This window comes from Colobus angolensis, unplaced genomic scaffold, assembly GCF_000951035.1.
Source record: "Colobus angolensis palliatus isolate OR3802 unplaced genomic scaffold, Cang.pa_1.0 Scaffold231, whole genome shotgun sequence".
Classification (NCBI taxonomy): Eukaryota; Metazoa; Chordata; class Mammalia; order Primates; family Cercopithecidae; genus Colobus; species Colobus angolensis.
The window spans coordinates 3,926,544-3,953,566 of NW_012115500.1; the positions used below are offsets into that span (position 1 = coordinate 3,926,544).

A 27,023-nucleotide genomic window follows, 5' to 3' on the forward strand; every position below is an offset into this window, starting at 1 on the left:
AGGTTTAGGATTGATAACTCCCATTTGGCAGGTAGATGATGAACTGAGATAATGGTTAAGTGACTAGTTATAAAGTTTAACCCAGTAGAAGTTTCCAAAGTCTCTCTGTGAACTGTATTGTTAGTTATTTATGAAAATCATTGTAGACAAAACATTGAAAATAAAACTGCGAGGCCACAGAACACCTTCTGGTTATAAATACTTGATCTGGGGTTATTTTGTGTGTATGTTTTCATGCCAAGGGAAAAACTCCACATTCCTAATAGATGGAGTTGTTTTCCTACTAACCATATATCCAGTAATGGACTTTACCCTCTTTCTTCTTTTTGATACAGATCATTTACACATACATATGTGTGTTGCTTCTGAAAAGATCATGCACCCTGCTTCCTGCAGATTGGGTATCCATGGATACTGCAAAGAGTTTCCAAAGAAACGCTGCCTAGAATTTTCAGCATGCCAGACTCAAAGGCCTTCAAATGGAAAGTGACATTTGAATTAAAGGGACAAGCATCATTGCTCCACACCAAAATCTGTGGCAGGTTTGTGGAAATCGTATTCCTTTTTGCACTATTCAATGTAAGAGCAGATGGGGTGGATTATTTATCCTATGAAAGGGAGAAGAGAGGAAGAAACTGGGTTGATATATTCCCTACCTAAGGCTCAATGACCCCAGTTCCTATTTACATTTCTCACCTGATGATACACGCTCTTACAATCAAGGTCTCAAGATTTATAAGTCAGGGAGAAATATACAGAGGAATACAAGTTGCATTTTTATATGCCCCAGTTTATATCTCTAAATGACAAAAAGTACTGGGAAGAGGGGCAGAGCCTATTAGTAGGTTTATAAGCCTATGATTAGGAGTCTGAAGCAGTCTGCAGTGAAATTCAAAATCTGGCTCAAGAGAGCGAATCTGAATAAGGCAGCAATTTCATCTGGGGAGAGAATACATTACTAGTACATTTTCTTTTCTGGATTCTTATCACTAAATCAGCTGAAGAATCTGTTCTTAAAAGCAATCATAATGAAATTTTCTATTGTTCAATGAATCTGGCCTTCGGGGATATTGGTAATCAAGTCAGAATAAGATGATTTTAAATCTCCAATAAATACTCCAAAGTTTTAGGTGTTTAATATTTATTTATTTAGTTCATAAACAGGCACTGCCCCCTCCAGTCTTCATCCATGGCACTTTCGTGACCGCTTCCTGTTCTGTGGCTTCTTTTAGTGCCCAAGTTATATCATATTTCTTGCTGAAGTCCAGACAACTGAAAACAAACAGACTCACATCTAGGGAAATCAACAGACCAACAATGGCAAAGCACAATACAATGAAATGGAAAAATAATGTTTTTTACAGGAGTGCAGCAATTTAGAGAATGTCTCAGGAGTGTGGCTCACTGGCAGCTGCAGCTATGTTAGCGTTTCTTTCTGCCTCAAGTTCAGAAACAAGCTGGACTATCTCAGGGTGATTGAATTTTCCTGCAAAGCAAAAGAACAGCAAAAAATACATTCCCATATTGACAAGAGAGTACATTCATTTCCCCAGCTTGATCCCAGGGTTCACTGGGGGCTCTAGTCTGTGATCTGACCCATGCTTCACTCCAAAGCAGAAGGAGATTGCAGGTCCTGGGAAGGGGCCAAAGGGGACCACTTGGCATTTACTCTCTGTCACCCCAGGTGCAACTGAGAATAAGGATGAGACTCAGGCAACGAATCATCAATTAGGTAGAGCTAGGGGAAACTTCACCAGGCTCCTGAGTGCCTCTACCAGGAACTATGGGAAAACTCAGGTGTGAGAGCTCAGAAAGCTGAAGACAATCTCTGCCCATCCCAAACCTGCAATTAAGGAGAATGAAGCACCTACATATGAAAAGACAAGGAGGAAGATCAGAGGGGCTAGGCCGGCTCAGGATGTAAACAAGGATGTAGGTGTCTCTCTTGTAAACACCTCTACACTTCAATTGGCTGATCTGTACTGTCATCCCTGCTCCTCAGACCTCCCCAGATTTCTGCTTTGGTAGCAACCAAGCTCTAAGCTATCGTAGGTCCATGACGGCTAGCATGGGGGACTGTTGACCCCAACATCTCTTCTCTCACAGTCTGTTCTTGCCTGTGTTTGTTGTTGCTTACTGTTCATTCCACATTAAACTCTATTCCATTTATTTCCTATCCTCAACCTCTTACCTGAATGTTTCCTTCCCTTTCTTTTTAGATGCTCCACGTGAAAGGGTCAGATAAGGGTACTAACAGTGGGTTTCCCTAATGTTAACATTGGTCACTACACTGAGTAAGCCAAACTAAAACGGACTCCTGTTGAAAATGGTGTTGAGTACCTGCTGTGGAATCATAGAAGTCTTGCAGTCTTCCAGGTTCGTGTTCAAGGTCTTCATATTCAGATGCTTGAAGAATCATCTCACATTGGTCTAGCTGCTTCACAAATTTGGCTTCTGCACTAGATTGAGTCTCGTATTCCTAAATAAAGGGACAATTAAAGCAGCATGATTAGCACTGCATAATAGGGTATCCCAGGAAAATTCTGACTCTGGCACCAGAAATCAGAGTGACAGCTACAAGTACATTCTGTATCGGCCCCATTTCTCTACTGTTTAGAAATCCTTCAGAGACGCTTCTCCTGTAATTTCACAGCCTGACACCAGGACTCCATACAAGAAAGATGTGCTCTCCATTCTAAGTATTCTACCAGAAGCCGTGGAAGTCTCATATACTCATCTTACGTACTTCCAAGATCTTTTCTTCCTGTTTAATACCTGTCTTCATTTTAAGATCACTATTCTTTAGTCTACCTAAGTAGTTTAGATATTTTTGACTTCAAGCTGATATTTCATCTTATGCCTCTCAAACTTGTATTTCCCTCTCCATTTCATGTCAGGTTTCCTTGTCATTTGTAAATGAATTTCTAGCTTTATCATTTACTTTTGGTTACCACTTCACCTGGGAATCTCTTTGCTTACTTTCCACATAGGGTAGATTTAATTAAGTTTCTCTGGGTTAAGACTATTGAGGACACAGCTAAGGTCTGAGGTTTATATGCACTGGTGTGTGCATGTGTTGCAGCGGGAAGGTGGTGAATGTGGTGGGTGGGAGCAGTTTTTTTACCTTTCCCTTCCCACTGGTCCTTCCCTTTGCAGTGCAGACTTCGAACAAGAAGCTCCAGGAGGTCTGCTTCTTATAGAATGATGCTTGCCACCCAACCGCAAGTCCCAATTAATATTATATAGATTCATTCTTCTATTAAGACCAAAGTGCTCCCAAATGGTTTCCCTGCCAAGTTCTTGTTTGTAATTCTACCCCAGATGTGTTCAGATAATAAACATGTCATGGTTTCTTGGCGGGGTGATGTGATATGAATCACTTAAAGGTTTCGTAGTTTTTATTATATGCTTATTCTTATAAAGGCAGCTAGTTGGATTTGATAAAGCTGAGAACTATACAGGGGAATCATTTAAATATGGAACCAAATACACTTTGCTTTATCTCAAAGGCACTTAAAAATAATTTCATTTTATTTGTTTATTCACATTCACAGTTATATATTTATGTTTAACAAATTCAAGTTCATGATTTCACAAAAGGAAATGGAATACTCCAGGCATAGCAGTCTGGAATTTTTTTTTTCTGTTGAAAGTTGAAAGTGAGAAAAATATTTAAAGACCATTAGGAAATACAATACATCTTATAACAAATTCTTGTGAACGTAAACAGATTTCTTTTAAAATAAATATAAATTATTGAAATTTTCCCTCAAAAAATAATGATATAGGCATTCTCCAAAAAAAAAAAAAAGGCAAAGCACACAAAATAATACTACAGACAGAACTCTAGGGGTAGAAGAAAGATTGGCATTTGGAGAAATTATTGCAAGTAGCTCTTAATGTCAGGAAGAGTTGGGTTCAGATTTGCATTTCAGAAAGGTCACTCTAACTACAGGTGGATAATATCTAGATTGGACGCAGAGAGATCAGATTCTAAGACTGTAGCACTAGCAGAGATGTTATAGGAATCTGGTGTAAGATAGTAACAGTTAAAATGGAAAGAAGTGGTAGGATTTAAGAAATATTAAGGATAAAGAAGTGAACTAAAATATAAAAGTAAATGAGAAGGAAAACTGAAAATGACTGCCTAGTTTCTGGTTTGAGTAACTAGGTTCATGATTAAAAAGTCAGCAAAAGAGAAGAAACAGACAAAAACTGACACAGCAAAGAAATAGCAAAACCCAAACAAAAACTGGGGGACATGACATTCCAATCAAGTCCAAATATATTCCAGTAGAGACAAACCACCTCCAGTCATAAGCCCTGCATGACATCAGCATGGGAGTAAGAGGATTAATGTCTGATGGACTTGAGAATAGGAGAATCTCAAAAGGGCCAAAAGGTTTCCTCTAGAAATCTCACATTTTAACAACAGTAGTTGACACTGGGAGGGATCTTGCCCACTCCAATAGTGGATGAGCACAAGGAGCTTACATCAAAGACAGCCCAGCCCTAGTGAATTTTCCAATCTGACCTGCTGGGACTCCTTTCCAGGAGAGGGCCCACATGAGGAGAAAGTGCTGGGAAGAAAATCAAAATTGAGTGGGATACAAATAACACAGATGAAAAAAAGACCCAGATAAAAATGGGAAAGGGGAACAAAGCCAGCAGGACATCTCTAAAAGCAAGCCACCACATTTTTTTTAATGCTACATTAAAAAAAAAACACAACAACAACAACAAAAGCAAAAGCAGCTTTGAAGTTAAAAATGCAACTTGTTCTCACCACAAAATATAGTATGTGAGGTAATGCATATGTTAATAGCTTGATTAGCCATTCCATATTTATCTATTTCAAAATATCATGTTGTGAGCCATAAATATAAACAATTTTTGTCAATTTAAAAATAAATAAAAATAAAAATAAAGAAAAAACAAAGGAAAAGAGCAACTTGAACCAAATTTCCTTTCAAAGTTCAGTAAAACGAATTGCCAACCAAAATAAGCAACAGAAAAGCAGAAAGGTCATATCCTATATAGCTATCCCATAAGATAAAAAGAATAAGAAGCAAAATAACATCTCACAGCCAATTTGTGTCAAAAAGACATATCAAAAATATACTACATTTTTAAAAGAGAACTCGAATCTATATTTCAGAAACAGATAAAAGACACTAAGAAAATGATACAAGACGAGATTCCCCGGGCAAGATGGCCGAATAAGAATAGCTCTGGTCTGCGGCTAGCTTCCAGCAAGACCAAAGCAGAAGGCGGGTGATTTCCGCATTTCCAACTAGGGTACCCGGCTCATCTCATTGGGACTGGTTAGACAGTGGGTACAGCCCATGGAGGGCGAGCCGAAGCAGGATGAGGCATCACCTCTCCCAGGAAACGCAAGGAGTCACGGAACTCCCTCCCCTAGCCAAGGGAAGCTGTGAGGGACTGTGCTGTGAGGAATGGTGCATTCTGGCCCAGACACTATGCTTTTCCCACAGTCTTTGCAACCCACAGACCAGGAGATCCCCGCAGATACCTACACTACAAGGGCCCTGGGTTTCAAGCACAAAACTGGGCAGCTGTTTGGGCAGACACTGAGCTAGCTGCAGGAGTTTTTTTTTTCATACCCCAGTGGCACCTGGAATGCCAGCAAGACACAACTGCTCACTCCCCTAGAAAAGGGGCTGAAGTCAGGGAGTCAAGTGGTCTTGCACAGTGGATCCCACCTCCACAGAGCCCAGCAAGCTAAGATCCCCTGGCTTGAAATTCTCGCTGCCAGCACAGCAGTGTGAAGTCAACCTGGGATTCTCCAGCTTGGTGAGGGTAGGGGCATCTACGATTACTGAGGCTTGAGTGTAAACAAAGCTGCTGGAAGTTTGAACTGGGTGGAGTCCACCACAGCGCTGCAAACCCGCTGTAGCTTCCTCCTCTCCGGGCAGGGCATCTCTGAAAGAAAGGCTGCAGCCCTAGTCAGGGGCTTATAGATAAAACTCCCATCTCCTTGGGACAGAGCACCTGGGGGAAGGGGTGGCTGTGGGTGCAGCTTCAACAGACTTCAATGTTCCTGCCTGCTGGCTCTGAAGGCAGTAGTGGATCTCCTAGCACAGTCTCAAGCTCTGCTAAGGGAAAGACTCTCTCCTCAAGTGGGTCCCTGACCTCCATGCTTCCTGACTGGGAGACACCTCCCAGCAGGGGTCAACAGACACCATATACAGGAGAGCTCCAGCTGGCATCTAGGGGGTGCCCCTCTGGGACGATGCTTCCAGAGGAAGGAACAGGCAGCAATCTTTGCTGTTCTGCAGCCTCTGCTGGTGACACCCAGGCAAACAGGGTCTGGAATGGACTCCCAGCAAACTCCAGCAGACCTGCAGAAGAGGGGCCTGACTGTTAGAAGGAAAACTAACAAACAGAAAACAATATCATCAACATCAACAGAAAGGACAACCACACAAAAACTCCATCCAAAGGTCACCAACAGTGAAAACCAAAGGTAGATGAATCCATAAAGATGAGGAAAAAACAGCAGAAAAAGGCTGAAAATTCAAAAAATCAGAATGCCCCTTCTCCTACAATGGATCACAATTCCTCACCAGCAAGGGAACAAAATTGGAGGGAGAATGAGTTTGACAAATTGACAGAAGTAGGATTCAGAAGGTGGGTAACAACAGACTCCTCCGAGCTAAAGGAGGATGTTCTAACCCAATGCAAGGAAGCTAAGAACTCTGATAAAAAGTTACAGGAATTGCTAACTAGAATAAACAGCTTAGAAAAGAGCATAAATGACCTGATGGAGCTGAAAAACACAGCATGAGAGCTTCGTGAAGCATACACAAGTATCAACAGCCAAATCAATCAAGGGGAAGAAACCATATCAGAGTCTGAAGATCAATTTAATGAAATAAAGCATGAAGACAAGATTAGAGAAAAAAGAATGAACAAAGCCTCCAAGAAATATGGAACTATGTGAAAAGACCAAATGTTTGATTGGTGTACCTGAAAGTAATGAGGAGAATGGAACCAAGTTGGAAAACACACTTCAAGATATTATCCAGGAGAACTTCCCCAACCAAGCCAGACAGGCCAACATTCAAATTCAGGAAATACAGAGAACACCACAACAATACTGCTCAAGAAAAGCAACCCCAAGACACATAATTGTCAGATTCACCAAAGTTGAAATGGAGGAAAAAATGTCAAGGGCAGCCAGAGAGAAAGGTCGGGTTAGCCACAAGGGGAAGCCCATCAGACTAACAGCAGATCCTCTGCAGAAATCCTACAAGTCAGAAGAGAGTCGGGGCCAATACTCAACATTCTTTAAAAAAAAGGGCCGGGCACAGTGGCTTATGCCTGTAATCCCAGCATTTTGGGAGGCCCAGGTGGGCAGATCATCTGAGGTCAGGAGTTCAAGATGAGCCTGGCCAACATGGTGAAACCCCATCTCTACTAAAAATACAAAAATTAGCCAGGTGGGGTGGTGGGCACCTGTAATCTCAGCTACTCGGGAGGCTGAGGCAGGAGAATCGCTTGAACCTGGGAGGCAGAGGTTGCAGTGAGCTGAGATCGTGCCACTGTACTCCAGCCCGGGCTGATAACAGCAAGATTCCATCTCAAAAAAAAAAAAAAAAAAAAAAAGGAAAAAGAAAAGAATTTTCAACCCATAGTTGCATATCCAGTCAAACTAAGCTTCATAACATAGAAGCAAATGCTGAGGGATTCTGTCACCACCAGGCCTGCCTTGGAAGACTTCCTGAAGGAAGCACTAAGTATGCAAAGGAAAAACCAGTACCAGCCACTGCAAAAACAAACCAAAATGCAAAGACCATCGACACTATGAAGAAACTGCATCAACTAATGGGCAAAATAACCAGCTAGCATCATAATGACATGATCAAATTCACACATAACAATAACAACCTTAAATGTAAATGTGCTAAATGCCCCAATTAAAAGGCACAGACTGGCAAATTGGATAAAGTGTCAAGACCCATTGGTGTGCTGTATTCAGAAGACCCATCTCACGTGCAAAGACACACACAGGCTCAAAATAAAGGGATAGAGGAAGATTTACCAAGCAAATGGAAAGAAAAAAAAGCAGGGGTTGCAATCCTAGTCTCTGATAAAACAGACTTTAAACCAACAAGTATAAAAAAAGACAAAGAAGGGCATTACATAATGGTAAAGGGATGAATGCAACAAGAACACCTAACTATCCTAAATATAGGCTTCATCTTTGGGATGCAAGGCTGGTTCAACATACACAAATCAATAAACATAATCCATCACATAAACAGAACCAATGATAAAAATCACATGATTATTTCAGCAGATACAGAAAAAGTCTTTGATAAAATTCAACAGCCCTTCATGCTAAAAACTCCCAATAAACTAGGTATCGATGGAACATATCTCAAAATAACAAGAGCCATTTATGACAAACCCACAGCCAATATCATACTGAATGGGCGAAAGCTGGAAGAATTCCCTTTGAAAACTGGCACAAGATAAGGATGCCCTCTCTCACCACTCCTATTCAACACAGTATTAGAAGTTCTGGCCAGGGCAATCAGGCAAGAGAAAGAAATAAAAGGTATTCAAATAGGAAGAGAGGAAGTCAAATTACCTCTGTTTGCAGATGACATGATTGTCTATTTAGAAAACCCCATCGTCTCAGCCCCAAAACTCTTAAGGTGATAAGCAACTTTAGCAAAGTCTCAGGATACAAAATCAATGTGCAAAAATCACAAGCATTACTATACACCAATTAATTATAGACAAACAGAGAGCCAAATCATGAGCAAATTCTCATTCACAATTGCTAGAAAGAGAATAAAATACCTAGGAATACAACTTACAAGGAATGTGAAGGACCACTTCAAGAAGAACTACAAACTACCGCTCAAGGAAATAAGAGAGGACACAAACAAATGGAAAAACATTCCATGCTCATAAATAGGAAGAATCAATATTGTAAAAATGGCCATACTGCCCAAAGTTATTTATATATTCAATGCTACTCCCATTAAGCGACCACTGACTTTCTTCACAGAATTAGAAAAAAACTACTTTCATATGGAGCCAAAACAGAGCTCATATAGCCAAGACAATCTCAAGCAAAAAGAACAAAGCTGGAGGCATCATGCTACCTGACTTCAAACTATACTATAAGGCTACAGTAACCAAAACAGTATGGTACTGGTACCAAAACAGACATTTAAACCAATGGAACAGAACAGAGGTCTCAGAAATAACAAGACACACACCTACAACCATCTGATCTTTGACAAACCTGACAAAAACAAGCAATGTGGAAAGGATTCCCTATTTAATAAATGGGAAAATGGCTAGTCATATGCAGAAAACTGAAACCGGACCCCTTCCTTTCACCTTATACAAAAATTAACTCAAGATGGATTAAAGATTTAAACATAAGACCTAAAACCATAAAAACCCTAGAAGAAAACCTAGGCAATACCATTCAGGACATAAGCATGGGCAAAGACTTCATGACTAAAACACCAAAAGCAATTGCAACAAAAGCCAAAATTGACAAATGGGATCTAATTAAACTAAAGAGCTTCTGCACAGCAAAAGAAACCATCATCAGAGTAAACAGGCAACCTACAGAATGGGAGAAAATTTCTGCAATCTATCCATCTGACAAAGGGCTAATATTCAGAATCCACTAGGAACTTGAACAAATTTACAAGAAAAAAACAAACAACCCCATCAAAAAGTAGACAAAGGATATGAACAGACACTTTTCAAAAGAAGACATTTATGTGGCCAACTAACATATGAAAAAAAGCTCATCATCACTGGTCATTAGAAAAATGCAAATCAAAACCACAATGAGATACCATATCACGCCAGTTAGAATGGCAATTATTAAAAGTCAGGAAACAACAGATGCTGGAGAGGATGTGGAGAAATAGGAACGCTTCTACACTGTTGGTGGGAGTGTAAATTAGTTTAACCATTGTGGAAGACAATGTGGTGAATTCTCAAGGATCTAGAACTGGAAATACCATTTGACCCAGCCATCCCATTACTGGGAATATACCCAAAGGATTATAAATCATCTGCTATAAAGACACATGCACACATATGTTTAATGGGGCAGTAGTCACAATAGCAAAGACTTGGAACCAACCCTAATGCCCATCAATGTTAGACTGGAAAAAGAAAATGTGGTACATATACACCATGGAATACTATGAAGGCATAAAAAAGAATGAGTTCATATCCTTCGCAGGGACATGGATGAAGCTGGAAACCATCATTCTCAGCAAACTAACACAGGAACAGAAAACCAACCACCATATGTTCTCACTCGTAAGTGGGAATGGAACAATAAGAACATACTGGCACAGGGAGGGGAATATCACACACTGGGGCCTGCCAGCGGGTGGGGGGCAAGAGGAGGGATAGCATTAGGAGAAATACCTAATGTAGATGACAGGTTGGTGGGTGCAGGAAACCACCATGCCACATGTATACCTAGGTAACAAACCTGCACGTTCTCCACATGTATTCCAGAACTTGAAGTATAAAAAAAGAAAAAAGAAAGAAAATGATATAAGACATAAAAGAACAACATAAAAACAGTGAAATGTAAGATAAAAGGTTGTTTTAGAAACTAAGCAATAAGGAACACGAGGGCAATTAAATATGATAAATAATGCCTTAAGAGAAATAGAAATGGAAAAGGAGGATAAGTTTAAAAGTTGAACAGAAATGAAGACGATATAAAGGGTTTGATATAAGGTGACAAACAGTGAAGACAGGCAAAGAAGAACCAACATACAGATATAGAAAAGTCCCAGAAAAAAGAACAGCACAGCAAAAGGAAAACTATACCTCAAGAAAACCTTAAAATTAAATTTTTTTAAAAAAATTTCAAAGTATATATTGAAAATGCATGCTAAATACCTAAGGATATTAACCCAGAATGAGCAACATGAAGATACATTCTAATAAAATTATCAGACTTAAAAGAAAAAAAATCCTTTGGACACCTATGTAAAAAGAGTATCTGGCATTTAAGGAAAATAAAATTATGATCAGACTTCGACAGCTTCTCCATATTGTCAGAAGTTCAGTCAACTGGAGATACAGTTGGCTTAACAAGTACCCTTTTAAAAATGTCTCTCCCCATCTGTCCCTCAAAGTACAGGTGGGGCTTGATGTGGAGCAGTATAAGGATCCCGGGACCTTAAATCTTCAATCTGTTACTTCTATTTTGATATAAATAATCTGATTTAAGATATTCAAGAAAAGAAACTGGGAGCAAAGATTTTACATGCAGTGAAACTGACTTTCAAATATAAAGAACACAGAGAAACTATTAATAACATGCAAGAAGAAGGAATACTGTTCTGTGAGCCTTTCATGAGGAATCTACTAGGCAACAAGTCTCAGAAAACCAAAACTGTTGAGAAACTGACATAAGGACTGGTGATGAACATAACTATATGGTTACCTGTAGAAGTAAAACTAAATGCAGTTAAAAATGAAAAGGTTATAGTGTGTAATGGTGAAATGTTTTAACAATGTAGATATAGTCCAACTATTTAAAAAAATAGGGTGACTCAGGGATAGTATAGGCAAAACCATTTTTAAAATTGTTTTCAGTAATCAGAATTAATGATGGTGGTGTATAAAACTGTCATTCTGAGACTGGTTCATGTGTAAAGAGGGATAAAGCAAATGAGCATGTATAAAACATTCTAATGCTAGCATCCTCTCTGTACTATATAGCCAGAATTCCTGTTGTGGAAAAAAGGATATGTACCATAATAGAGAAGTGGTTAAGTAAAAACTCTGTAGTACTGAAGTTGAATTGAAAACATCAGTATGAACTCACAAGGTATTATATGTACAATGACCGTCCATAATGCTCATTATGTGGTCTTGAAATACCATTTTCTATTTTAAAATAAACAAACAAAAAGCAAAACAGGAGGTCAGGGTGGAATATGCGCAAGGCGAAGCTGGAACACCCTGCCATTTCTGCTATCGAAGAAGCATTATTTCCTATATGAACTGTAACCAAAGTAGATGAGAGTGAAGCACAAAATTATTTCAGCTAATAAATAAAAACAAAAATAAAATATTAGAATATTACTATTCTGAAGCCCCGAAGTATTAAGGAATGTAAGCATGAAGAAAAACTAGTCATTATGTAGTGCATGACAAAAGAATCCAATATGCCCCCCTCGTTTTGTCAAAAGGTTCCAACCTGAGTCTGATCCAGTCTGTGGATCCAGCTGCCAATCTGTATAAAATAAAAGAACAGAGGAACGCGACCTGCAACACAAGTGTGCAACTGGGGAATTATGGGAAACTCTATAGGCCAAATGGTCTGGATTCAACAGGTAAATTATAAGAAAAAGAAAGAAATGAAGGGGGAGACTGTTAGATTAAAGGAGATTTAAAAGACATTAAGCTTTAAAAAAAAGTGAGCGTGATTAAACTAAAATATCTAGAAATGAATAGTTCAGTGATTAAACCTTAAAGACATTCTAGGATATCTGTGAAAATCAGGGTAGTGGTTAATTTGGGTGGGGAGGGTGTTTGGATCAAGGCACAGGGAAGGGCTTCTGTGGTGAATGAAAAAGTTCTAAATCTTTACCTGAGTTGTAGTTAGAAGAAAGTTATCTTTCTAATAACTCGTTATGCTACTCTTGGGCTTTTGCATGGTTTTGAGTTTTTTATTTCTCGATAAAAGGCTTTAAAAATAATATAAATGGCAGAAGAGAACAGGTACAGGCGTGAAGCTGTTGAGTCGAGGTTCCTGTGGGCGATTAGGTGGAGCTGTTCAGGAGGCTGCTGGATTTACGTGTCTGGGGTTTAGGAGGAAGGTTTTTCAGTAGAATCTATGGAGCAATCAGCACATGATTGCTGAAGCACAGGAGGGGTGTGGAGAGAAAAGAAGGCCAAGGACATGGCCCTGAGAGGAAGACTCAGATTCTGAAGATGTAGGTTGAAAGAGGGGAACATTTGAAAAAAGAAACAGCCAGAAAGGCACAGAGGAAACCAGGAGAGGGCAATCTCACGACCTGAGGGATGAGGCTTTCAGCAGGGGAGTGGCAACACCTCACGCTGCCACAGTGTCAGGCAGCACACAGGCAGAGCAGGGTTGCCGGATTCAGCCACATGAAGGTCGGCTGTGACCTTAGCAAGAGCAGTGCCTGGTGGGCCTGTCAGTCACAGCATGGTGGCCGGGAGGAAGCAGAAGCGGGAAGTGCAGGCAACTCCTCACCTGTTTAGTTGTGAAGAGAAGTAGGGAAATGTGGCATTCAGGGAAAATTATTCCGAAATAGGGTTGTGTGAACATATTCACGAGTCTTCTAAAAAGCTGGAAAACTTCCTATCTGACAGCGTCTATGTTCTCAAAGAAGGAAGAGGCAAGAATACTTGCTATAAAATCGGGGAGAAGTGGCAAGGTAGATGCTTGAAGAGAGGGCAGAACAGCTGATGTGGGGCAGAGACAGGGGAGGGGGAGAGAGGGGCAGGGAGGTGACCTGAGGCCCACTGATGGGGTGCTAGCAGCCCTGAGGCTCTGCAGAGCCTGGTGGCCAGGGCAGCTGTGACCCCAGTCCCCAGGTACAGAGACTCTGAATCAGTGTTTCGCAGCCTTCTGGTAGGACAGGAGAGGACATGTGACCAAATGACTCAGATTGGGGTTTCGAAGAGCAACAGAGGGGCAAGGAGTCCAAGCAGGCCGGAGGTTCAAATTCTAGGTCCTGAAAATGGAAGACTAAATAGGCAGAGGAAAGGAAAACAGTAAGATTAAACATTTCCTTCTCCTTCCTGGGGAAAATGTTGGCCCTGAGTGAAGTGCTGATCTCTTGAAAGTTTATCTTTTGCATCTTCCCCTCTCCAACCTCCTAGCAACTCTCCCTCCAGGGTCCTGGGGTCCTCATGCTGCTCTACATCAAGCCCCACCTGTACTTTGAAGAATGAACTGGGGGGAGACATTTTTAAAAGGGTTCTTGTTAACGTAACTGTATCTCCAATTGACTGAACTTCTGACAATGTGGACAGAAAACTTGGGGTTAGAAACAATCCAAGGACGGTGGGGAGTGCTAGGCATTTCACATGCAGGAGAGGCTCCCCTCATGCCTTGGGGCTGAAAAGGACATTTCTTTAAGGCCAAATGCAGGTGGTGGAGTAGACATCTTTCTGTGATACTTTCAGAAAAAAAAAAAATGTTTTTTCTTGGCTTGGTGAAATGTGATTTCACCTTCTATGATAAAAGATAAATTATAATCAAGGATGTTTAATGGCTGCAAATAGATGTGATCCTCTGGGCTGAGAAACATTTTAAAGTGATAAATACTTGTAATTAGCATTTCTAAAACCAATCAACTGTCATTTTCTATGTAACTAATGCTATTCTAAGCTCAATGGGTACAGAATGACCCTACTTTCTTAAACTAAAAACCATGATACATGGACTGGAGACAGAGAAAAATAGAGCTTACTATGTGCCAGGCAGTATCTTCATTGCTTTATGTATATTAATTACTTTAATTCCTATAACCCTATAATTATTGCCATTTTACAGATGAGGAAATTGAGGCATAGAGATTAAGTAAATTGCTCAAGATCTTACAGCTAGTAAACAGGGGAGCCACTACTTGAACTTTGGAAGTCTAAAGCTTATGTACTAACAATAGACATGAAGTATCAAATGCATAAATTATTACAGAAACTTGTACTGTGTGGAATACTATGTTGAAAAATGTATGTACACCTACAACCTATAAATGTGACCTATGAATGTGACCTTACTTGGAAACAGGGTCTCGACAGAAGTGATCAAGTTAAGATGTGGTCTTACTGGATGAGAGTGGACCCTTATTCAATAGAGGGAAATGTGGACATGGGTTCTGACATAGGGCCAATACCATGTAACTACAGGGAAGAGACTGGAGTGGTGTGTCTGCGAGACAAGGACTGCGATAACCAAAAGCTACAAAGAGGCCAGGAAGAATCCTCCTTTTGCTTTTGGAGAGAAATCTTTATCAGGCTTCATTAATTCAACCAATGACATTTATAAGATAGTAAAATTGTTACCTGTTTAGGGGTTATCAAGTGTTTTAATTTTCTGTGTTTTATATTTATTCAAATTCAAAGCCATTCTAAATAGCTTTTGTAGCATTTATCTTTGGAAGACACTACAGTAAATTTTGCAGTAGTTTTTCACCAGTTGCTGATAGCTAAGAAAATACTTTGATAGATAACTGCCACCATGTTTACAATAATTAGGCACAAAGGTACAAATTATTGTAGAAGTTTTTCAAATTATTAATACATGAGTGTTTCCCCCTTAGGCGACAATACATGAGGTGCTGTTGTTTTTTCTTTTATGTATAAGATGCAACCTAACTGCACTCCATTATTTCCCAACATATAAGGAATGTTCTGAAAGTTCATTTGAAAGTATATACTTTGAGACAAGGCCCATTTTTCTAAAGAAACACTGCTATACCTAGTAGTAACAGGTACCATCTGAGCCAGGTTCCAAGTTAGATACCACACATACTTTGCCAGGTTTAATTTTCATGATTATTCAACGAGATAGGTATTGAAGGCCTACAATCTCTCATCTTAAACCCTGGGGCCAGAGCTTTCAGATTTCAGCATTTTCTTATTTTAGAAAAATAATATGGTACATGCAGTATATAGTAAGTCACGCCTCTAGTGAGGTCTGGGACAGCACTCAGTTGCTGGATGAAGGTTTCTGCATCAAAGCATACTAATTTTCATGCCAAGAGAGTGGATGAGGACTCTAAATAGCCTCACGTTGGTTCAGGTAAGATTTGCTGCCTAATGAGTTCAGGTCAGGTCAAATTTCCTAAAAACTGGTTCTCTGAGCTTTTTGAATTTCATAACTGGGGATAAGGGTGTGGGCACCTGTATGACTCTCATTTTCTAGCGGAGAAAATGAGGTTAAATAGAGTCAAGTAACTCACACGTGGGTGTGTAAATAGGAGCTGGAATTCAAACTCAGGTCTCTGGCTGCAAGGCTCTGGTCTCTGCATCACATTTGAATGCCTTAAAATGGCTATTTCATCCCATCATCAACACAAACCGCAGAAAATGGCAGTGCCAGACAGAATCTGAGGGTTACATGGCATTTCTAGGAGAGGGAGTTGTATAGGGTTTCAACCCTGGGCACTTCCCCTCTCACTCCTAAGACAAGGGACGACCTGACCCAACACATGAGGCAGTAACACAGGAAATTCTGCCAGCTTTGGCAGAGGCAAAGTGGGAAGGGGCTTGAGTGTAGAAAGGGAAGGTGGAAGATCAAGCTCTAAGATAGGAGGATGAATATGGACTTTGAAGAAAACATGAAAAGTAAGAGTGGGAGGGAAGGCTATCCACGAATAAGAGGAAGTTTAGGGCTCAAACAAGGAAGGGCCAGTGTGGACTGGCTGGAAGAGAGAAACTGTAATTGGAAATGGGAATTGTTTTTTTCCCCTTCACAAATGAAAGACAACAGCAGAAGATGGAAGCAATGGGAAAAAAGAGCTGAACCTGCCCTTTCCTTCCAGCCCAACCTCCCTTCACTGTCAGCAGCACTGGGAAGGGAGTGAGCACTGGTAGAGCCCTGTTCCATGCCATGCATCTCTGTGGCACTTCACCTTTGCCTCATCCAACCCTAACAACCTTCTGGGGTCTTACAGACGAGCAACAGCCTCAGCGAGGGAAACGTGCCGAGGTCACAGAACTTCAAAGTGGAGAGGTGGGATTCAATCCCAGCTCTGAACTATCCCCAAGTCCATGTTCTTTTCAAGGACCAAAAATGGGTGGGTGTGGGCAAAGCAGCAAGAAATCCAGGGCCAGGATTTGGGGTGAGTCAAGTGTCAGGAGTTGGGGTGGGGAGGGAAATGGGGAACTTGGAGAGATACAAAATTTCTATCCATAAGGAGAAATTTCTGCAGCAGCTGGGAAGTGACAAACGGATACAAACCAGACAGTAATAAGTTAAGAGACCCCTTGTTAAGATCATCTAAGTCAACTACAGCATCAGGGAGCCATATAAATTCAGTTACAAATTAAAAACAGTAATGCATTATATATACTTACTTCCCAAAGTTCATAGAGCTCCTTTCTGAGGTCCTCTGGTAGTAGCTGGGTTATCTGTTTCATAGCTTCCTGAAATATCAAACTATTACTTTAATTATATTGACATTTATCAAAGTTAACAACTACTCTGCAAAAGACAAAAAGTTCGGATTCTTACAAACAACTCCCACAGGGGCAGCAGAGTAAACTGGCCTATACTGGACAATATTTATAGCTTGTAAGGAAGGCAGGCAGTTGTATACCTTAAAAAAATAAGTGTAATCATTCATATGGGCTTTGCTTAGCACCTATTTTGTGATCTACAACACAACAGACATAGAAAAGGACAATGAAGAGGTCATGAGGCAATTACAAAAATATCAGAGGTATTCCTAGGATTTTACATCTGTGGATAAATTACAACATACCACATACATTTCAATCATAAGCATATGACAGTTCAAAACAAACCTGAGTGTGGAGAATGGAAAAGGAATACTGAATTACAAAACTCAAAGAGATTTTTTGCATATTCATTTTCTATTGTTAATGTTTTTTATTGCAAGATGTAAAGTACAACACAAATGAGCAATTATTGCCATTAACATAAATGAAGTTACATGATAGAATTTTGTAGACTCACAGACTCACAGGCTGAAAAGGCATATTAAACAGCACTTAGCTAAACCATCCATGTAGTATCTGAACCCTTCAATAGCATCATGGAACACTTCTATTCTCTTTCCAAAAATGTATGCAGTGGGAGGGAGCCTAGTACCTCAAGAGGCTGCCCGCATGGCTTTCGGCAGTACTGGCAGAAATTACTTTCTTATATCAAGCTGAAAATTTTCCCTGTAGTTCTTCTACCACACCTAACCCATTCCTCCTGCTTTTCTCCCTCACCCACAAACACAATGTCAAACAGGTGGACAGTGACCCCACTGGGCTGGACTATCTGTGGCCACAGTGACTGGTCCAAGAGATAACCTTATAATTCAAACCAGGCCACTCAGGGGCCATCTGCATTTGTCAAGCAGAGGCTAGGAGAGAAGTCATATTTCCCACCACAAGGAGAAGTGTGAGGGTTAGCCAAAACCTAATGAAAAGCAGAGACGAAATAAGAGAGTAGAGGTTGGCCTATACTTCTAGGCTTTCTGTACTTTCTAGTCCCAAAGATTTCAGGAGCTACCCTTATCCACCAGGCTCCTCCTTTACTTATGAGTTACTCCAGTATCCTTCCTTTATTTCTGAATTATTCCAGTATTCTCAAATGGCTTCAGATTCTTTCACCACCTTCATTCCATACCTTTTAATCAGCCTCAGTTCTTCTAACCACAGAGGCTAGGCTCTTTGAACAGAATATGGCTATAAAAACCATTTTTTGCCATATAAAGGTCTTACATAAAATAAAATAGTGAGCTGCAGGAAAGCAATGAAAACAAAATTGGACATTTGTGTGTATATTAATTTATTACTGGGAGAAAAAAATTTTACAGAATACAACCACTTTCAGAGCAAACCACATTTGCCAATGTCAACAATCCACTCTTATAAATAATATCATTATCTTGAATGGTTTATTGAGTTATACAGTGGTAGCATCACACTACGCTTAGTATGAAGAAATTTAGTGTTATGTTGTACATGCATTCTTGTTTCTTTTTCATAAATTTCTGCCAAGAATACTTGAGAAAATACTTTATATTTTCACAAATCAACTGTGTCTTTATAGATTGCTTTTGTCTACACTATTTCAGAAACATAAGTTTGCCAATTACTTCCAGTTGAAAAGAAAGAACTAAATCATATGTACATACAGGTATATGAAAATCTCAACTTTAGAATGCAAATATGAAAGTCCTGCTCTGACAAGAGACTATTTTATTCTCTTTAAAACGACACACCCAGAACTGCATACAGTGATTTATGTATGATCCAAGGTGGAAGAAAATGGAATCATCACCTTCCTCATGCTAGATACTATATTCCTTTAAGAGCAGTGTAAGACTGATTCGGCTTTTTGGTGATGATGTCCAATTACTAAGTTATTAATAGGCTTCTTGTTGTTTACAATCACTATATTCTTTAAAAAACAAAACAGCAAATACGTTGTTGCTCTCTTCCTGAAACCGAACTATGATTTTCTGAATCTAGGCTGATTGGTATTTGTTGTTACACAATCAGAACTGCATTTCTGCAACCTTGTAGAGAGTTAATATTCTTTGTTTGGCAGCATATACCAGAATCAAGCCTACCTTTTTAACTGAACCGTCTGATATCAACATGGCTCAGGTCCAGGGTACACAGCTAAGTATGCCAATCTTTCCCTTCCTGGCAAGCGATCAGCCCTGCCACTTCCACTTCTATAGTGAGTTTCACCTTGTTGTTCAGACATAGATTTAGAGTGACAGCTTCCCTAGCCTCTTCCTCTGTTAGCAAAATATGTCAAAAATCTGCCTAAAGTGCTGAGCTGAATGAAGCTTTCGGCAAATATTTTGTGTCAGTTTTGTGACAAGTATCTGGAAGGTATTATTCATCATTCAGACACTGATGAGGCTGAAGAGTGTAGCAGTCAACTGAAGACCAGATCCAGACTGGGTTTCAAACCCGGTTCACCATTTATTAATACTAATTGTGGAACCTTGAGCAAGTCATTTGACCTCTTTGTCCTTCAGGTTTCTCGTCTACACAATGGGGTCAAATAATGGTACCTACCTAAGAGGATCATAAGGATTAAGCAGTTAATACACATAAAGTGCTTATTATGTGCCAATACTAAGCACTTTATAAATCTGGCACATAATAAGCACTCTATACAAGTTTGCTATGTTTTTCATTTTCTCCTTCTTGTCATGCTCACTCTATAATAAAGTTCCATTCTTGCTGTAATCTCCCAGTTCTTTAGCAACTTCAACCCTCGCAGACACATGCATACCACGACTCTGCCTTCTGTTTCAATAAGGTTTTCCCTTTGCAAAGGAATATGACCTGCCATCGCTGTATTCCAGCTTCAAGTTCCACTTCACTAGATCATGGTGATCCTTATCAGACATCATTTATCAACTTGCATTATAATATCAAGTGTATGTTAATATGTTTAGGAATGAGGCCAGACTATAAGTATTGCTTTTGGCCCCCTTTCTAAATTTGCTTCTTCTATGCCCTCATTCTCCCTTTCATCTCAATACCCACTTTTCTCCAAAACAATCAGCCCTCCAGGTTTATCAAGTACAGTTGGTCCTCCATATCTGTGGGTTTTGCATTAATGGATTCAACCAACCATAGATTAAAAAAAAAAATTGAAAAAAAATATACTTAAATAAAAAACAATAGTGTTACTATATACACAGCATTTGCATTATATTAGGTATCATAAGTAAAACAGAGATGATAAAGTATATGGGAGGATATGTGCAGGTGATATACAAATATGACACCATTGTATCTTGAGCATCTGCAGATTTAGTTATCTATGGGGGTCCTGGAACCAATATTCCATAGATACTGAGGGACCACTGTATTTTTTCTCCCTCCTACTTCAGTTTAGAGGCTCACTGATCTAGCCAGCAAGGGCAAATGAGGTTTCCTAGTTCTCATTAGGCAGATTCCACCAGGAGCCAAGAGATCCTCATTTAATTATCTTAATGCATGGTTCAGACATCCAAATCTTGTTCATAAACACCATCTGCACAAAGAATTGTTCACCTCCCTCATTTTCTTCTCTCTTTCCAAATCCTGACCAGCAGCAGGAAGAGGCAATAGAACATCAGTGCTCTCCAAACCTTCGGTTTCTTGTCCAAGACCTTGTGATTCTTTAAGATGTTTCCCCATTGCCTTCTGCTTATGACATTTATTCCCCTGTGAATCAGCAGGAGTGGGCAGCAGTCAGGAGGTTTAACGAGGCCTGAAAGGTTTTTAATCAAAGCCAGGATATAGCATCCTGGAAGGCAGCAGTACCCTCTCTGATTGCTCAGGTCTCCTCTGTGCCTGTCCATGGGGTGTCACCAGCCAAGACTCAGCTCTTGTAGGAACAGTCGTAGGTCTTCCTCACTTCCAGTTGTTGGAGATGGTTTACACTGACTGGTTCTTCTCCAGAAAGTTTTGACTTGCTTCTCTGTGGAGTGAATCTCAAATTCACTGTGTGCTTCCAGAGGGAAGTCTGTCTTTTTTCTCTGGGCCCCATTTCTCCTTGCCTTCTCTTCACTTTAAGGTCTTCGATGGCTCACTGGTACTTTAGAATATGACTTCTCATCCACAATGTCCAGATTTACCCTTGAATAAAACTATCCTGCAATGAGCTGTATAACTGAGGAATTTTTTCCCTTCCTTTCCCTCTGTGTTATACTTCATTACTCACCATCCTCTGGTTCAGGTGCCAATTCCTTTCTGCAACTCAGAATCTCGAACTAATTGGTTTCTTTTTATATTAATTCTGCCAGGCAACAGAACAGTTCTTTATTCATAGCAGTGCAGACTCATATAGAGAAACATTTCCTTAGACTCCTCCCCTTTTCCTGTCTTGGTCAGCCTGTATCTTGGACCTAAACTTTGGCAGGAAGAACACATTCCTTATACGATTCCCCTTGTGCCTATACTTTTGGGTAGGTTGGAACTCTTAAACTGGGACCCTCGTTCCTGTGGCCCTTCTTACCTTTGGAGGGCAAAAATCCTGCTGGCTACTGAGCCCCTGTTAGTCTATAGGTGTATTCAAAATATAGATCAAAATGGAGTTTCTTATGTCTTCCTTTTCTACATAGACACAGTAACAGTCTGATCTCTCTTTCCTTTCCCTACAAGCTCCAGTCTCCCCAGCTCCGAGAATAGACATTTAAGCCTACTTGCCCTGTTGAACTATCTCACTAAAGACTCCTACTACTCAGCAATTTAGGACCAATCTCTTAGGCCTCCAATAAAAGTAGCTAGCAATAACTCTTGAATTGAAAATCAACCATTCAGCATTCAAAAAACGCTTCCTTCATTTTCCAACTTCTGCTTCAAACACATCTTCCTCGTTTTCCCTGGGCTCTGGGTTTAGAGTCCAAATTGATGCTAATTTAATACATTATTGATGTTATTCATTTCTTTCTAATACAAATATTTGATTTTTCTTTACCTTCAACCCCTAAGTTAAAGGAGTAACTTAAAATTTACTAAATAATAATTATAATAATGATTCGATTTGTGATTTATAGAACTTCTCTCCAAAGAGCTTATTTAGCATGGAGAATTCCTACAACCTCATTTAAATTCCAGCTATTTCCACTATTCTAATGAAAGTTGTACTATCTACATCTACATATTAGGGAGAACTGAAACCAATACAATTTTCTGTCCCTGTGTTAAACAAAGCTGGGAGCAGACATAAACCCCTCTTACTGTGTTAAACAAGGATGAGACAAGTGATAGGGTTTGGATGTTTGTCCCCTCCAAATCTCATGCTGAAATGTGACCTCCAGCGTCAGAGGTGGGGCCTAGAAGGAGGTATTGGATCATGGGGATGGATCCCTCATGAATGGTTTAACACCATCCCCTTCGTAATGAGTGAGTTCTTGATCAATTAGTTCAAATGAGATGTTGTTTCAAAGAGTATGACACCTCCCCACCCTCTCTCTCTTGCTCTCGCTCTTGCCATGTGATGCACCTGTTCCTCCTTTGCCTCCCATCATGATTACAAGCTTCCCGAGGCCCTCAACAGGAGCAGATGCCGGCGCTATGCCTCCCGTACAACCTGCAGAACTATGAGCCAATTAAACCTCTTTTCTTTATAAATTACTCTACTATTAAAAAGTCAAAAAAGACTTTTTTTTCTCCACAGCTGGTGAGGCTGTAGGGAAAAGGGAATGATTATACACTGTTGGTATGAATGTAAATTAGTCCAGTCAGTATGGAAAGCAGTCTAGAGATTTCTCAAAGAACTTACAGCTACCACTCAATCCATCAATCCCATTACTGAGTATATACCCAAAAGAAAATAAATCAGTCTAGCAAAAAGACACATGTACTCATATCTTTACTGTTGCACTATTTACAACAGCAAAGACATGGAATCAACCTAGGTGCCCATCACTGGTAGACTGGTTAAAGAAAATGTGGTATATATACACCATGGAATACTATGTAGCCAAGAAAAAGAATGAAATCATGTCCTTTGCAGCACTGTGGATGGAGCTGGACGTCATGATCTTAAGTAAATTAACACAGGAACACAAAACCAAATACTGGATGTTCTCACTTGTAAGTGGAAGCTAAGTATTAAGCACACATACACATAATCAAGGGAACAACAGATACTGTGGACTACTAGAGGGTGGAGGGAGAGGGGGGTTAAAAAAACTACCTATTGGCTGGGCGCGGTGGCTGAAGCCTGTAATCCCTGTACTTTGGCAGGCCGAGATGGGCGGATCATGAGGTCAGGAGATCGAGACCATCCTGGCTAACACGGTGAAACCCTGTCTGTACTAAAAATACAAAAAACTAGCCGGGCTAGGTGGTGGGGGCCGGTAGTCCCAGCTACTCGGGAGGCTGAGGCAGGAGCATGGCGTGAGCCTGGGAGGCAGAGCTTGCAGTGAGCTGAGATCCGGCCACTGCACTCCAGCCTGGGTGACAGCGTGAGACTCCGTCCCAAAAAAAAAAAAAAAAAAAACTACCTATTGGCTTACTATCAGGGTGACAGGATCTGTATTCCAAACCTCAGCATCACACAATATTCCCATGTAACAAATCTACACATATATCCTGTATCTAAAATAAAAGTTGAAATTAACAAAAATAAAATAAAATAAAAATTACCTGGCCTCAGGTATTTCTTTATAAAAGCTACGAAAGAACAGATTAACACAACAAGCAAAATCCAATCTGCTGCTTACTCCAGAAAATCCCTGCTTCTGGAAGATAAGGCTGTAAACCCCCTAAAACAGAGTCAACACTAACAGTTTACTCTTCAAAACTCATTACAACCTTCCTTCATATGTTTACTAATCTAAATCTATTGTGTCCTAAACTGTGCAATCCCAGCTGGTTGCCTAACTTGTCAGATCCATCTTAACACTCTCCAGCCCAGGCCCTGAATCTCTAAAATTATCCTCCCCTGACCTTCCCCTTCCTAAGACACTACTAAGACTATCAAGGCAGTACTCTCCCTATAACTGCAACAGGTCTCATAAACTCAGCTTTGCTTCAGCAACAGGTTTTTCTGGTGGTTTTTTGCAGAGTCAACAGTCAACACTGACCTCTTCTCGCCTATGTTTTTCTTCTTTGGGGATGTTATCTGCTGGTGCTATGTCCCCAACGATGCATTCTGCCATATCATGAACCAGGGCTAGGCGTACACATCTGATCAGGCAAGAAATGTCGAATAATTACACAGAATTATATTCACTACAAGTTCCTTCTCTATACTCTTCCAAAATTGCATAAAATATATATATTTTTCTCCACTTTAACAGAGTATTTTAATGTAGTATTTTCTAAAGTAGTTATATTCTGCCAGCCTACAACAGTTCTGATCAAAACTGTTAGTTCATAGTCAATAAAACACATGTGAGTGTAGCGGAAATTGTTAGCATGAATTTTTTTTCTTAAATGGTTTGTCTCTGAAATCTCACTTTAAAAGACTGATAAATAGGCCAGGTGTGGTGGCTGACACCTGTAATACCAGCACTTTGGGAAGCTGAGGCAGGAGGATCACCTGAAGTCAGGAGTTTGAGACCAGCCTAGCAATATGGTGAAACCCCATCTGTATTAAAAATACAAAAATTAGCCAGGTGTGGTGGTGCACACCTGTAATCCCAGCTACTCAGGAGGCTGAGGCAGGAGAGTCATCTGAATCTGGGAGGCGGAGGTTGCAGTGGGCTGACATTGCACCACAGCACTCTAGCCTGGGCAACAGAGTGAGACTCTGTCTCAAAAAAAAAAAAAAAATATATATATTTAACAACTTTCATGTTCCTGACACATGTGAATCATTCAGTAAGTAGTTATGACTATTAGTGGTTAAGGAACAGTAGTTGTGATAATCATCATCAAAACAGGAAGTCAAGTAATGAGAGAAATGCCGGATCGGGCCAGTATGTTTTAGCCTCCCATACTACCCAGGCAATACAAGGCCCAACACTGTCCTATGAGATTTCCCTGCGTCTACTCTCTTTCTGGTCCAGTTCAAATCCCAGACTACTCCAAATTGCATCTCTACTGGACTTCACTTTCACTTTGTACTATTTGCCAAAATCTTTCTCAGCTCCACACCATCTGCTGAGTAACAGAGGACTACTCAGGCTTCCCCAATGAACCCTTTGCTGCAGTCAAGTTGATTTATGTCTCATTTGCAAAATACTCCTTTACTTTCCTACACTCAGGGCTTTGGTTCATCTGCCCTTCTCTTTGCATGCAGTGCCTTCTCCTACTTCTCTGCCTATGTTAACCCTCTAAAGCTCAACTCAGATTGCACCTCCTTCATAAAGATCAACCAAGAACAGGTGATCTCCCCTACTCTTACAATACTTAACATTTTCGACTATAACTTATGTTTCACTTCTTATAGAAGTTATTTTGGGCCTGTGTAAGTCATTTGGCATTTATTTACTCTCTTATATGCTAGTAAACTTAATTTTGTTCTGTGCTCAGAAAGCATTTTAACACTTGTCAATTGAATGAAGGGGGAGAGGATACCTCTTTCTCAGCTGTCTCGCACATACAACTCCAAAAAGCCTCACGAATGTATGTTACTATCCATAAAAGGCACTAGAAAAGAGCACACGGTGTACTAATACAATGCTAGAATTTTAGACATAACACACTCACCTTCAAGGCCCCAATATCACACTTAAGTCTCCTCTGATACCCTAGGCAGGCTCTATCACTTGCCAACAGAAAACCCAGACTGCAGTTTACAACAACCGAGGCAACACAACCCACAACCTAAATATGTATGGTTTGCTTCAAATAATTTTTCTTGACCTATAAACTAACCTACAAGGATTTGACACGGGTCTTAGTGGTAAAAACGGGTGCACACTCATAGACCAGAATCCCTCACGAGCATCAAAGTCCAGCTCAGCTTACCGGTCTTTGTTAAGATGGTCATCTTTGATCACCATAGCCATAACTGCCATCCGGTACATGTGATCTGACACGCTCTCCGGCCTCTGGACATTTCTGTATACCCAGCCAGTCCGTGGGACTCTCTGATACATATGAAGAAGAAAAAAGTTTTAAAAAACAAATACTAACTATCTGCTATGCTCTTCAAGGGATGTCCAGGATATAAGACACAGAAGCCGGGTCACAGTTTCAGAACCTATTACAAGATGTTTTGCTAAACTAGCTGAAATGATAGACATCTGGAATCAAATGAACTTGAGAGCTCAGAGAATGAAAAGGGGAGAAGACAGAGAGAGATAAGTCACAAAGTCCATTCGTCAAACTACTCTGTTACTGATGTATAATTACGGAACATATGCAAGTTCTTTAAAAAAAAAAAAAAAAAAAACTGCATTTTTCCTAACTACAAGAATTGCGGCTTTTTGCCTTCAAATAATCCTACACAAGCAGAAAACACTGTATTGAAGGCTCTGAACGTGAACGAGTGATAGGCTTCCAAACTCTGAGGCACAAGGGGTAAGGGCACTTCTAATTGCTTGATGCTACCACCAGCCGGGACTCTTCTTTTATTCACATCATAACCTCATCTTGTGAAACTGCATTTCTTCCTCAGAATTCTACATCGCTAAGGAATGTTATAACTAGTAGTCAGAGTGGCACGAAACACATAATTTACTTTAAACTTGGGAGAGAGGCGGGGAAGACGCACATGATGAAACTCGTGTCTATGACATTAAATCCTGTTTGGGGGGTGGCGGGGAGAAAAGTCTTGTTTCTAGAAGTAACTGTGAGACAGAGGTAAAGCGCTCCACTTAAAATCTGCAGAGCCGACAGATTCTATTCTTTCCACC

The 27,023-nt window shown here is 40.2% G+C and overlaps 1 protein-coding gene across 1 annotated transcript in view; it reads right to left on the bottom strand.

The window, feature by feature from the left end:
* Nucleotides 1-1,124: 1,124 nt before the first annotated feature.
* Nucleotides 1,125-27,023, bottom strand: part of HDDC2 (HD domain containing 2) — a 26,671-nt gene continuing 772 nt past the window's right edge. The window contains exons 3-7 of the mRNA XM_011944471.1: nucleotides 26,134-26,255; nucleotides 24,303-24,405; nucleotides 17,095-17,163; nucleotides 2,341-2,479; nucleotides 1,125-1,486 (exon numbers count right to left, since the gene is read on the bottom strand). Coding sequence (XP_011799861.1) covers nucleotides 1,389-1,486; nucleotides 2,341-2,479; nucleotides 17,095-17,163; nucleotides 24,303-24,405; nucleotides 26,134-26,255 — 531 coding nt within the window. The 3' untranslated portion in view covers nucleotides 1,125-1,388. The remainder of the gene's footprint in view (nucleotides 1,487-2,340; nucleotides 2,480-17,094; nucleotides 17,164-24,302; nucleotides 24,406-26,133; nucleotides 26,256-27,023) is intronic.